This window comes from Mchenga conophoros, linkage group LG15, assembly GCF_057382185.1.
Source record: "Mchenga conophoros isolate Kocher_MC1m ecotype Shallow Benthic linkage group LG15, M_conophoros_male_GT1.1, whole genome shotgun sequence".
NCBI lineage: Eukaryota > Metazoa > Chordata > Actinopteri > Cichliformes > Cichlidae > Mchenga > Mchenga conophoros.
Window position 1 is genome coordinate 3,497,383 of NC_140540.1, and position 12,346 is coordinate 3,509,728.

The 12,346-nt window shown below is 45.3% G+C and overlaps 1 protein-coding gene across 3 annotated transcripts in view; it reads left to right on the top strand.

Moving 5' to 3' along the window:
• Nucleotides 1–11,806, top strand: part of LOC146557507 (B-cell lymphoma/leukemia 11B-like) — a 36,891-nt gene extending 25,085 nt beyond the window's left edge. For 2 of the 3 annotated variants that reach the window (XM_085247448.1, XM_085247449.1), the window contains exon 3: nucleotides 6,525–11,806. In XM_085247448.1, the coding sequence (XP_085103574.1) occupies nucleotides 6,525–8,590 (2,066 nt within the window). In that variant the 3' untranslated portion in view covers nucleotides 8,591–11,806. The remainder of the gene's footprint in view (nucleotides 1–6,524) is intronic. The other variant, XM_085247450.1, reaches the window with a different exon arrangement.
• Nucleotides 11,807–12,346: the final 540 nt, after the last annotated feature.

Below are 12,346 nucleotides of genomic sequence, written 5' to 3' on the forward strand. Positions count from 1 at the left end.
AACCGGTGATATCTGCCGTTTGCTCCTCATGTCTGAGACAATACGTGAAAATATTCAGGATGTTTCTATTTTAGGACATTGTAAAAGTATGAGTAAAAAAACATTTACACCCATAAATTGTGACCGTGTGATGCAATTCAAGTCTCGTCTCAATTCTTTGTAGTTTCGCTTGCTGTTTCAGTAGATTGCTGTAAAACTGATTGGGTAATTTTAGGAAAAAAATTAATTGCTTGGGTTTGTTAGAAAGCTCAGTTTTCTAGGTTAAGAGTGTTTAGAAACCTGCTCCGTGTGAAAATGTTGACACGGGCGAGCGTTTTACTCATTCACGTGGCGGCTACAGGTGGCTAAACTTTGAAAACAACTGGAGGTTGTAAAAACCGCCTTCATGAATGACGTATTTGCCCATTTTAGAGGGAAGGACATTTTCAACAAACCTTGTGCGAATCCACTAACTCAATTTCTCAATTTGTTTGTGAAAGTGGTTTTTGAGTTCTCGTATTATTTCTGTTGGAATTTTCCCTTCATCACCCCCACCCGGTGACGCCGCCGCTACTGGGTCCTTTTTTTTAAGTTTTAAGTTTATGTTTTGTCTGTTTTTCGCGCTTCTGTGTCATGGTAAAATGGGTAGGAGATGGAACAAGAGATTAAAGTGGATGTAATTTTTGCCTGAAAATTGAAATGCATGTGATAAAGACAAAACAACAAAAACAAAGTGCGATTCTGTTTTCTTTCCACGCTGCGTGCAGTTCTACTTTTTCCACTTCTTTTCCTCTCCTCCCTCCTTCAATCCCCTTTTCCATCTCACTCCGACTTTCTTGCATCTTCTTTCAACCACAAGCACGACTGAGTGTCATCCATTTGTCATCATCACGTGATAGACAGCAGACCCCACAAGTGTGTTCAAAGACCCCCAAAACACACACACGCACACACACACACACACAGGCGCTGGGACCAGTTAGGAGCTGATAGCGATGAGTCAGGCTTAGAGAAATGGCACAGAGGGCTTAGCTAATGCACTTTATGGAGCTCCCTTTTTCTTTTTATTCTCCCCTTTTACTTTATATCGTTCCCTCTTTCTCCCTCTTTGTCCTAGAACCTGAGCCAAAGTCATAGCTCTTTACTGACGGAGAGGTCTTGCCAGTTATTTTTCACAGCGTGTCCTCCGTGCCCTGGCTGGGATAGCTTGCCTCATGGCGGTAACATTCTCCCTCAGTCGTGCTACATGAGAGCCTCCTCCACTCATGCATTGCTGTGCAGCTGGACCTAGTCAGTGTGTGTGTGTGCGTGTCTGTGATCAAGTTGTTGGAGATACCCGATCCCTTATATTGTTCATTTGACCCACATAGCAAAAGGCATGAGGGTCAGGGTGGAGTACCCAGATAGCATGTACAGGTGCTTAGTGTGTGCGTGAGAGAAAAAGAAAGACAGGGAAAAGAGAGAAAACACGCAGACAAGTGAAGAGATTAAAAAAAGAAAGGAGGCCATAGTAAAACACATCATAATAAATATTTATATATATTTTGTGTGTGGCTCTGAGTTTGCCACAATTTAAAAAGAGTGCTGTTTCTTTAAAATCCCATCTGAGGCTGTCAGGCATTTCAGCTGGTCATATTGGCTGCAGACACATACACACACACACAGATGTATATGGTTAGCAGGATAAAGCTGGTTTGAGTTAGCATGGAGCCAGCCACACTGTGTGAGAGCCTTACCCCCTGCCTACTACTGCCACCCTCCACAGTCTCTCCACTTATTTCTTTCTTTCCATCTCCCTCTTTCTTTACCCACCTATGTGTGACTGTCAGCGGGGGCTGTACTGTAGTTTACCGTCCAAACTCCCTATCTCCTGTGAAGCAGACACACACACACACACACACACACAGGCTTCCACAGTTGATCTGCGTGGCCCTGTGTCTCCTGATTAGTCTGCTTCATGACAAACAAGCCATCAAGAGCAGAAAGGGAGTGCAGCACAGAAGAAGGAGGAGGAGGACGACGAGCGAGAGGGATAGTTGGGAGAAGTGAGGAGGAGGAGGAAGAGGAGGAGGAGAGGAGCAGAGGTTTGTGGGGGGGCAAGGGGTGAGGTGAGGAGGCTGGGACCCCTGGGGACCCCTAGATCACAGCCATGCTAATGAGAAGCTGCTTTGCCAGCAGCAGAGGTGTCAGCTAACCCCTGACAGGTGCACACATGCGTACTCCCAGGGCTTGTGCAGGCGTGTGCACGGGCATCAGAGGCAGTGTGAGTGCGTGCACAGAGGTGGAGAGGAGAGGAGGGGCTGCAGGGGCGCAGGTTTGTGTCCCAGTGGCCTAGCCGGCGGGCGGCTTTGTTCTGTATGCAAATCTGTCGCTGTGGCGTTCTGTCGCCCTTGATGGAATGTTGGAGCAGTACAGCGAACGTGAACCCCAGGAATGCTGCAGTGTGTGGGTGTGTGTGTGTGTGTGTGAGACGTCGAGTATAGCACATCCTCTCTACCCCAGTTGTTTTCTTGTTAACAACCAAAAACCTGCACTGGGTTATTCTTTTTTGGGTTGTTTTACATTAAAACAAGTTTGTTCTACACTTTTCATTCATGCTGTTTGGTTTGGTGCTGTCCAGAAGTTGACGGTCTGGAATTCATCGCTACTTATTTTCAGTTATGATTGTATTTCCCTGAGCTTTCTGAGAGTTAATTTGGCATCAGCGAGGATTCATTAGCATCCACTCGCTGTTCTCACTCAGCAGAGAGGCTCCTGTTTGCCCCTCTCATTGAAGGCTGAGCCTGTGGAATTCTGTTATCCTTCTGTGGTCTTATTATAAGTCCGTGTGGATTAGCACACCCGATAAAGGCCTCATAATGTAAGTGTAATGTAAATGGAGGAAGCCCATGCTTTGAAATATAAATCAGACAAGCTGGAGAGATGGAATATGTGAATTAAACACAACTCCATATGTCTCCGCCATACACCTGGTGTCTACGTCAACCCTTACCAGCCAACTACACTGGCCATATGCAAGCAGTCAATGTCATGGCTCCCCTTCCTTCACTGGCATTTTGTTTGTACTTTTTAAGGCAAAATAATGGCTATAAAAGGCAATCTGGAAAGAATAAAATCTGATGTAAAGCTCAGATCTTAGTCCCCGAAGTCTGGGTTAATTGGCCTGGTGGTTTAGTAAAAAAAAAAAAAACAACCCAGGAGAGAAGGAGAGCATTATTACTGGCCCACCTCAGCTCCACGCATGTGCCAATGTTTTAATAACTTCCTCCAGGCCTCCTGGCCCTTAGCCCTTGTTTTGTTGCACAGGACAAAGAGTTGCCCTCCTAAGCTGGTCTCAGTTCTGTATTGTGTTCCTCTCTTTCATGGGAAAAGTCTGCTGGAGTGAACACCTGGGCTGGGAGTCTTTTCGAGGTGAATCCCATTACACTAGAACATTTACAAACCACACTATTGCTAGCAAAATGAAGAAGAAAAAAACAGCAAAATGCACTGTACCACATTACCGAATCCTGCTGTGACTCCATTTCATTTAACCTCTCTTCTCAGTCTCATTCACACACACGCTGACTGTGTGTGTGTGTGTAAAGGCTGCGTGTGTCTGTGCGCGCATGGCGTGCTGGAGTAAATTGGGCGATTAGGTCCAGCATCAGCGATCGCGTAGAGAGCAGAATGTAACTATTCTAACTGGTAGTTGACCTTGGCGGTCAGCGGTGGAGGGGTCCCTGCCTGTGTGTCAGGCAGACGACTGTAATTACCACAAACTGAAGCATGACACGGCCCACCGTGATTCTTTAATGAAGGCTTTTATTGGCCGGAGCACTGTCGAGCGACGCTCTCTCAGCATGTGTGGAAGTCTTTATATATGAGGAAAGAATGGAGAGAGGATGTCTGTAACATAACTTATTTGTGCAGCTGTGTGTGTCATGGCTCGTAGTCGGCGAGCAACAAGAAGGTAGTGCCCTGTGATGTTACTCATAAGGGAGGCTGCAGGCTTTGTTTTACCGCTCTCGTCCCTTTGGTGATTCCTAGATGTACCAACACTGGCATTGGTATCAGATTGATACTAGAATGATAGGATTGATACTTTGTTTCTATCCTGTGAGTTCACTGAATTGTGTTAGATTGTGTTATTCACCTCATACACTACAAAAATGTCTGATTTTTCTTTTTGCTGTCTTTCAAGTTTATTTTATTTATAGTTTATGACATGTTTAGCCACAGTCCTTTAGAGACAGGCTCCCAAAAAAACGCAGTTTCAAAATATATGAAAAGCTGTGTTTTGTTGTGTTAATTAATTATTATTAAAGTAAAAATCACATTGATTTAGCGGTCGTTAAAATTAGTTCAGAACTCGCAAATCATTGATTCATCTCATAAGTCATGACACACTGATCTCCATTACATAAGCTGGCTTTATGGGTTAAAGTAACAGTATTGGTATCGATATCGACAACACCGGTGCCGTATTTACTTGATACCAAAATTGGCAGCACAGCACTTGCTTTCTATTCTTTTCCCCTGTCTCGGTTTCCCCCCTCCCCCACCCGGCTTGCTTCCTTCCTTGCTTGCTTGTTTGGGAAGTTGATGAAATTTGTCTTTGGCCGTCATTAGGCAGCAGCCATCAGCTGCCACTCTATTAGCTGCCACGCTTCCTTTAACAGCATATGGCACGGCTGTGTAAGATATGACAAGATGCAAATGTGTTGTTGTAACGGTGGGGGGCTGGAAGGTTGTGGGACTGGTGTTGTTTGATTGGATAACTTGTACTGATGAGGCCTTGTGCGCTGACAAAAATGTAGACAAAACTGGAAAAAAAGAAATCACCAGTCCTTCTCTTAAACTCACATTTTCATCTAATATTGATCCTTGTGCATTGATGAGATTATTCAGTCTATACACCTAACTTGCTCCCTGGGGACATGTAAGCAGCCCCCGTGTGTGCGTATGTGTGCTGTCTGTGTGTATGCGTACGTGCACGCGTGTTTAGCCAAGCACGTCTGGCCCTTAAAGTCCCTCCACCTCTCTTCTTACCCCCTCTCCTCCTCCTCCTCCTTTCCCCTTCCCTCTCTCGCTCTCTTCTCCCCGTCCAAGCTGTTAAGCTGTCCAGCTCTCTGCTGCCAAGCGGCCGTGTGAAGCTTAGCCAAACTAAACACGGGCAGGCAGCCCGCCACTCGCCCCACACATACACACAGGCGTACGCAAAAAAAATACATCCACATACATGTCCGCACACACGTTCACAAACACACGCTCGAGCATACGCATTAAGTAGCGGGAGTCAGGTCGTGTCCCACCCCACACAAATAGCGAGAGCGATGGCTACACCAGAGCACCACTAATAGCAGAGAAAAACAGACAGAATCAGTAAATGAGCCCCTCATTAACTCTTTCTGACCCTCTCTCCCCTGGGGAAAGCCAAACCAATCACACCGCCAAATCAGCTTCCTGTACTAGACACTGATCCAACATCAGCTTTCGCTCATCTGTTCTCCACAGCGCGAGTGTATGTGTGAATCTGTGCGAGTGTGTACAGAGGTGTAGAGAGAAGGGAGACGATGAGTGAAAAAGGAAATGGGAAAAAGGGGAAATGTGTGTTTTATATTCGTCAGCCAATGGTTCAGGACTGCTTTCTTGATCACACAAAACTTTGAGCGCTACTAACTTCCCCGTCTTTGTTTTGTCCCTGGCGGGCTTCAAACTTTGGGACCACCGTACCAACTCGACTCCGCTCGCGGTAGCCACTGATGATAAAGTAGATGCAGATGGTTTGTGAGCAAACACGAGAAATGTGGAAATGCCTCTCCAGCACGAGCCTGTGTTGAATTAGATGAATCTCTACGAAGGCCCTTTTTATGAGTCACAAGCAGGCTGACAGGGCCACGCCACAGTGACTGATAGATTCATTTGGCATTATTAAGTCTCAACATTTAAAGGGCCAATTTGTCAGTGTGTGGCATATAGCTCTGTGCGTGTGTTTGCATGCGGAGTCACAACAGATCACTTTACTGCTGTTATTACATCCGTGACGTAGAGCTTTATTTAATGTGGATACAGTGTCGGCTCTTGCTGTTTACACGTCGTCTCGCTCTTCCTTCCTTCCTTTTGAGTGGCTTTCTTTCTCTAGTTCCACATCTCACCTCCCTTCCCCAGCTGCCGCCCCCACCTCCCTTCTTCCCCCTTTTCCACTGCTGCCTACCCTTTCTTCATATGGAAATGACAAAGTAGACGAGATGGATCTGTATATTAAAGCCAAGCTGACATTAGAATTAGCATAATATGCTATGGCCTAAGGGCAATACCTGCCACCTACACTAGCCTGTAGACACATGCCCTGACTGCACATGTATTTCATACACTACACACACAGAGACAACACAAAAGCCCACAGAAGACACTCACACTCACACACCGAAAAACAATGCGCAGTTCATTTGCTTGTGTTTAATAAAATATTATGGGTTGGTTTAGTTGTCGAAGGAAAAAAATGATTTTTGAGTTTCTTGTTTCATCACTGATGGTGATTTTTTTCCTCTCTTGGTCCACAGAAAAAGATGAGCCATCCAGCTACATCTGTACTACGTGTAAGCAGACCTTCACCAGTGCCTGGTTTCTGCTTCAGCACGCCCAGCACACCCATGGCATCCGCATTTACCTGGACAACCACCCAGTCAACTGCTCCCTCACTCCCCGCATGGCTCTTCCTCCACCCCCAGGAGCTGACGCCTTGCCCCGTTCCCCTCTCCCCACTTTCCTTGGTGATGCCAGCAACCCATTCCACCTCCTCCGCATGGCTGGACCCCAGCTCAGGGATCACCCCCATCCTCCGGGTTACATGGAGACGCGGCTGCCCGCGACACCGCCCTTTGTCAGCCCACCGCCTCCCCCAAGACCACCTCGTGAGCGGCTGGGCCCAGAGGAAATGGGGCTGCTGTCACAGCACCCCAGTGCCTTCGAGAGGGTGATGCGAATGACCCCCATGGAGCACCCGCCCATGGACTTCTCCCGTCGGCTGAGGGAACTGGCAGGCAACACAACCAACAACGGTGGACCCACGCCTCCTCTCTCACCCAACCGTGTGCCACCCATGCATCGCCTCCTGAGTCCCACGCTTTTCCAGCCCGGATCCCAGCTCTCGCCGTTTCTTACCTATCCCCCTCAGCCACCCACCTCTCAGGGGGGACACGGCTCTTCAAGCCCTCCTGACACACAGGGTCAGAACCAGGCCCCGGGGAAATCGAAATCCTGCGAGTTCTGTGGCAAGATTTTCAAGTTCCAGAGCAACCTGATCGTCCACAGACGCAGTCACACAGGTGAGAGGCCGTACAAGTGTCATCTATGTGATCACGCCTGCTCTCAGGCCAGCAAGCTTAAAAGGCACATGAAGACACATATGCACAACAAGTCTGGGGCCATAACCGGCTCACCAGAACAGGGAAATAGAGGGGAGGGGGGAGAGGGTGAAGAGAAGAATAGGGAGGGAGATGCAAGAGGAATGGGGATGGACAATGAGGAGGAGGAGGAAGAAGAGGAAGAAGAAGAGGAGGAGGAAGAGGAAGAGGAGGAAGAACTGCAAAATGGCAGTCGGCCAGATTCCAACTTAAGCGAGGACTCCCAAGAGTTCACCCAGAACAGAGAAAATGGCTCAAGACAGTCTCCCAGTGAGAAGCCCCCGAGTGGGGATAGAGTAAACGACAGTGGTGGGGTGGGCATCATGCACCCCTACAACCATCTGGACAATCACCTTAGACTTAACCCTAACAAGAGAAGCTTGGAGAGACAACCTAACGGCGACGGCGGAGAGGGGGTTGAAGGAGAACGAGAACGAGAAAATGAGAGGGAACCTGACAGACAGCGAGAGGAGCAGGAGGACCAGAGGCCTGTGATGAATGGCAGAATCAGCGTATCTGAAGCAGAGTGCTTTCCCGGGCTGTTCCAGAGGCGGCCCACCCCCATCACCAGCCCGAGCCCCTCCAACAACAAGAGGATCAAGATCGAGAAAGAACAGCTGGAGATTCCCCCGACCATACCTCTCATTTCCCCGGAAAACGTCTACTCTCAGCTGCTGGCTGGCTACGCTGCTTCGCGCCACTTCATCAGAGAACCTTTCTTGGGATTCACTGACTCCCGTCAGTCGCCGTTTGCCACCTCCTCGGAGCACTCCTCTTCAGAAACGGGAAGCCTCCGTTTCTCCACCCCACCTGGGGAGCTAATGGAAGGCGGGAGTGCCTCAGGGCGCAGTGGCAGCAGCACCCCACACCTCCTGCGGGGACCCGGACCTGGCAGGCCTCCAAGCTCCAAAGAGAGGAGGAATGACACCTGTGAGTTCTGCGGCAAGGTGTTCAAGAACTGCAGCAACCTGACGGTGCACCGACGCAGCCACACGGGGGAACGGCCCTACAAGTGTGACCTGTGCAGCTACGCCTGCGCCCAGAGCTCCAAGCTGACGCGCCATATGAAGACCCACGGGCAATATGGAAAAGAGGTATACCGTTGCGACATCTGCCACATGCCCTTCAGTGTCTACAGCACACTGGAGAAACACATGAAGAAATGGCATGGTGAACACTTGATGGCCAGCGAGGTCAAATTGGAGCAAGCAGACAGAAGTTAAGCCAGCAACCATTAGTTACACAGCATACAGTGTACCCAAACACACACACACACACACACACACACACACACACACACACACACACACACACACACACACACACACACACACAAAATCCTTATAACCACTTTCTGCAATGGGGCTTGGCTGGATAATCTCTCTAGAAAATGTTTTGATTGATGATTGATGTTCATCCTTTTTTCTTTCTTCTTTCTTTTCCTCGTCACAGAAACTGCCACCTGAGAATATAAACAAAGGGAAACTTTAATGAGAACTTGCCTAGAATGCCTAACTAGGTGTTTCTTGGCAAACCGTCTGAGGATTTTATCAGTTAGGAATCCATGGAGCCTTTCTACTGTGCAATAATTTCTGTATTTATTGGATTTTTGTAATGATATTTGGCATGTGCAGGTACATCTTTGTGGGATTTCATATGGAGTTAGTTTTGAAATGTGCTTAAAAAAATAGAATTTTCTTTACAAAAATGTGATAAAAGAAGTCACCCTTAATACAAATTTTCATTCTTTTTTCCTGTAAGGAAGCTTATTATCAAGTGAGAATAAATTTGTGTGAAGCAGATAGCTTTTAAAAGTAAGATAAATAAATAAATAATTGTTTTCTATATTAACTGCAGCAGCGGACTACAATCCATTCCCTTCGTACAGGCTCAAAGCACTGAATGTCAGCCTGACAATAAAACAATATGGCGGATTTTTAAAAAAATCCAGCATTACCTTAGAGATCTGGTGAGTTCCTATTAATTTATTCAGGGAATTATTATTATTTTTTGTCCTTTTCAACATTGGCATGTGAATAATTTGAAAATGCAGTTACTGTATTGCTGTCCTTGCTTCACAAAGGACATAAATAAAGGTTGCACTTGATGGAGAAACCCTTAACTGATGCTCAGTACATTCCCAGTGTAGGTTAAAACCACCATATTTAATATGTTGAATAAATTGAGACTACTTGTGATTAATGTGAGAAGGAGAACAGTCCTGTTTATGGTTTGTAAATATATTATTTTTTTTTATATATGTAAAAGTAGCCCTGACTGACCATGAAATATGGCCGAGACTAAACAATCAGAAGACCAGCTGCTTGCGTCATCCACAGTATATGCTAAATGTAACTACCATACATTATTGCTTTATCAGACTGTCCGAGTACCCACGACCCCACCTGATGTGTGCTTTACTTAAAGGTAATTTGTTAATCCAAACCTGCTTCAACACTCTCTAAATCGTTCTCCATCTCCCACTCATGTCTGGCACGGCGACTCTCTCTGACCCAGGTCGACTTCCTGTGTTCCCCTCACGGCGCACAAAATGGTTTCAGATGAAATTCATATCAGTCCGTGTTGGGCGTGCGTTCTCCTCTCGGCGGCGCGCTCTAAGCCCTTCTCTGTGACGGCGTCTTTTCACAGTTCACTAGCTCAGATTCGTGTATTAGCGCTGCTTTTAAAGGGAAGCCTGTTCATTCGCCTCACAAAGTGATACGGGTTTAACTGTCAGTAACAGATTTTGAGACAGTGTGCGAGTTCGTGTCTTCTGGGGATTGGAGTTTTTATTTTCTGCATCGTTCATTCTGAAATGAATCTGTAATATATATATATATATATATAAAGAGAGGCTGAATGAGTTATGATAATTTTGAGCACAGCTGCACTAAGGGATGGCCGGCCGACCTTGAGTAGGGGGCTATTCTCAGAGCATAAAATGAAAGATTGGAACTGAGAAATGGAGATGCGAGAGAAAGAAATGGAGGGAGAGAGAGCAAGACCTTGACCAGGGAGAATAGTCATTCAAATGAAATTGGGAGCATATGAAAAGTGTATTTTTTTTCTGTAACCAAATGCACATCTACTCGCCACATCTTATAACAGACCATCAGAGTCAGACAGAGTGAGCGTGAGAGGGGAGGGAGACAGCAAAGCCACATGAAAGGAGATTGAGAATACATCTTTCATTTTACTACTGCAAATCTCAATCATCAAAAGCATTGTCACTTGAAGATTTGACCTCCCATTTTGGCCTATTTTCAGATTTTATCTGTGCCATTTAGTTTTTTAAAGAAACTGAACTACGCGGTACCTTGAATTCAAAGCGCTCTTTGTTTCTTTTAATGATTTTCGAAAAGGAACAAGCTGTCGAGCTCTTCATAAGCTATCCACTTACCTGCTAGTTTGACATATTTTATCAAATCGACTTGAAAAGCGAGACTGCCTGAAGAGCTACTTTCAGTTTGCTTACACGTGTTGACGCACGACTGCAAAAGAATCAAGGTTCTGTCGAGAACGCGCACGTTCCCCCGAAAGCCCAGTTTCAGACTTAGGCCAAAGTGAGTCGTGCAACTGGAAGAGTGGAGCCCTCACAGTGTCCCAAACACACACACACACACATGGACATTCAGTCTTACAATATGTTTACAGTGTTGAAGTATGCCATTAATGAAATACTCTGTGTAAGTGTTTAAAAATGATAATAAACTATTGTTTTCCTCCAATGTTTTCTCAAATGATTTGAATGCCATAGCAGTTTTTGTATGATTGTCCTGGTGGAGGGATTTTATCTACATGAATATATTTCTGTATGATTGCTTGTTCACTCTATGAACAGATTTTTTGGTTTATTTTTTAATGTAATATTGCAGAATCATGCCAGGTTATCATTTTTTTCTAACAGTGGTGCCATTATTGACTTTTGGTATCTTCATCTTTTTAAGTATTTTTTTTTTTCACTTTTCTTTTTTTTTAATGAATTTGCTGTTTTTTGGTGAAGCTATGCTCCACGGGTGTAAAATAAAATGATTTTCAAAACTGAGAAAAACGAATACAGTGGTTTTGTGCAGGAATACTTTTATCGAATCATTTTATCAGACATTCATGGACTCCTTCTTCTTCTTTTTTTTGGTGTTTATCCTCATGGTTGGTTGAAGGTCTTGTGCTAGCACATTAAAATGTAATTTTAAATACATTTTCATATTTCACTTTTCACAACTTTCACTTACACTCTTTGTACAAAATAGTTTCCTTGTTCTCTTTTTTTGGGGCGAGGGTGGGGGGAGGGGGGTGCATCCTTGTGAAAAAATAAGTGATTTCAGAACAGTACACATCTGCTGTTTTGAACATATATGTATTTTTGTAATGTGTTGAAAAATCAATACAAGAAAGCCAACACTTCAATAAATGTTGCAATTGCTCTATGATTGAAACAATTTTCCTCTCTGATTATTTCTTCTTCCTTTGACTCGGACGCGGCCGTGGAACAGCTACTGTGCGCGACTTTTAATTTTAGTGCACGTCTAAAATGTGAATAGTCATCCATTTTCGGAACTGCGGCAGGCATCTCTGTAAGGCATTAAGAAAAAGTTATTTTTTAAATCATTTCGCTGGGCCGACACACACGAGAAACTGACTTCTGCATACACTTATGTACAAACCAACAGAAACAGCTGCTCATAATTTAGTATAACCTCATAATCTGATGTTGGTTCCAAGTGTGCTGCTGATCTGCAGATTGCAACATGAATGAAAACTATACAAAGCACACGCCAGCCAAACAGAAACCCAATTACTCTTACCTTTAATCTAAATGTTTATAGAAAGAAAGGTTTGATTCCACGGTCCAAAAACATGCACGATGGGTTAATCTGTGTCTTTAAAGTTGCTGTTTGTATATGAATGGTTGGACTTGATTGGACATGTGCAGAGTGTGCAGCTGTGATAGGCTCCAGCCACCATTATGGCCCTGCATG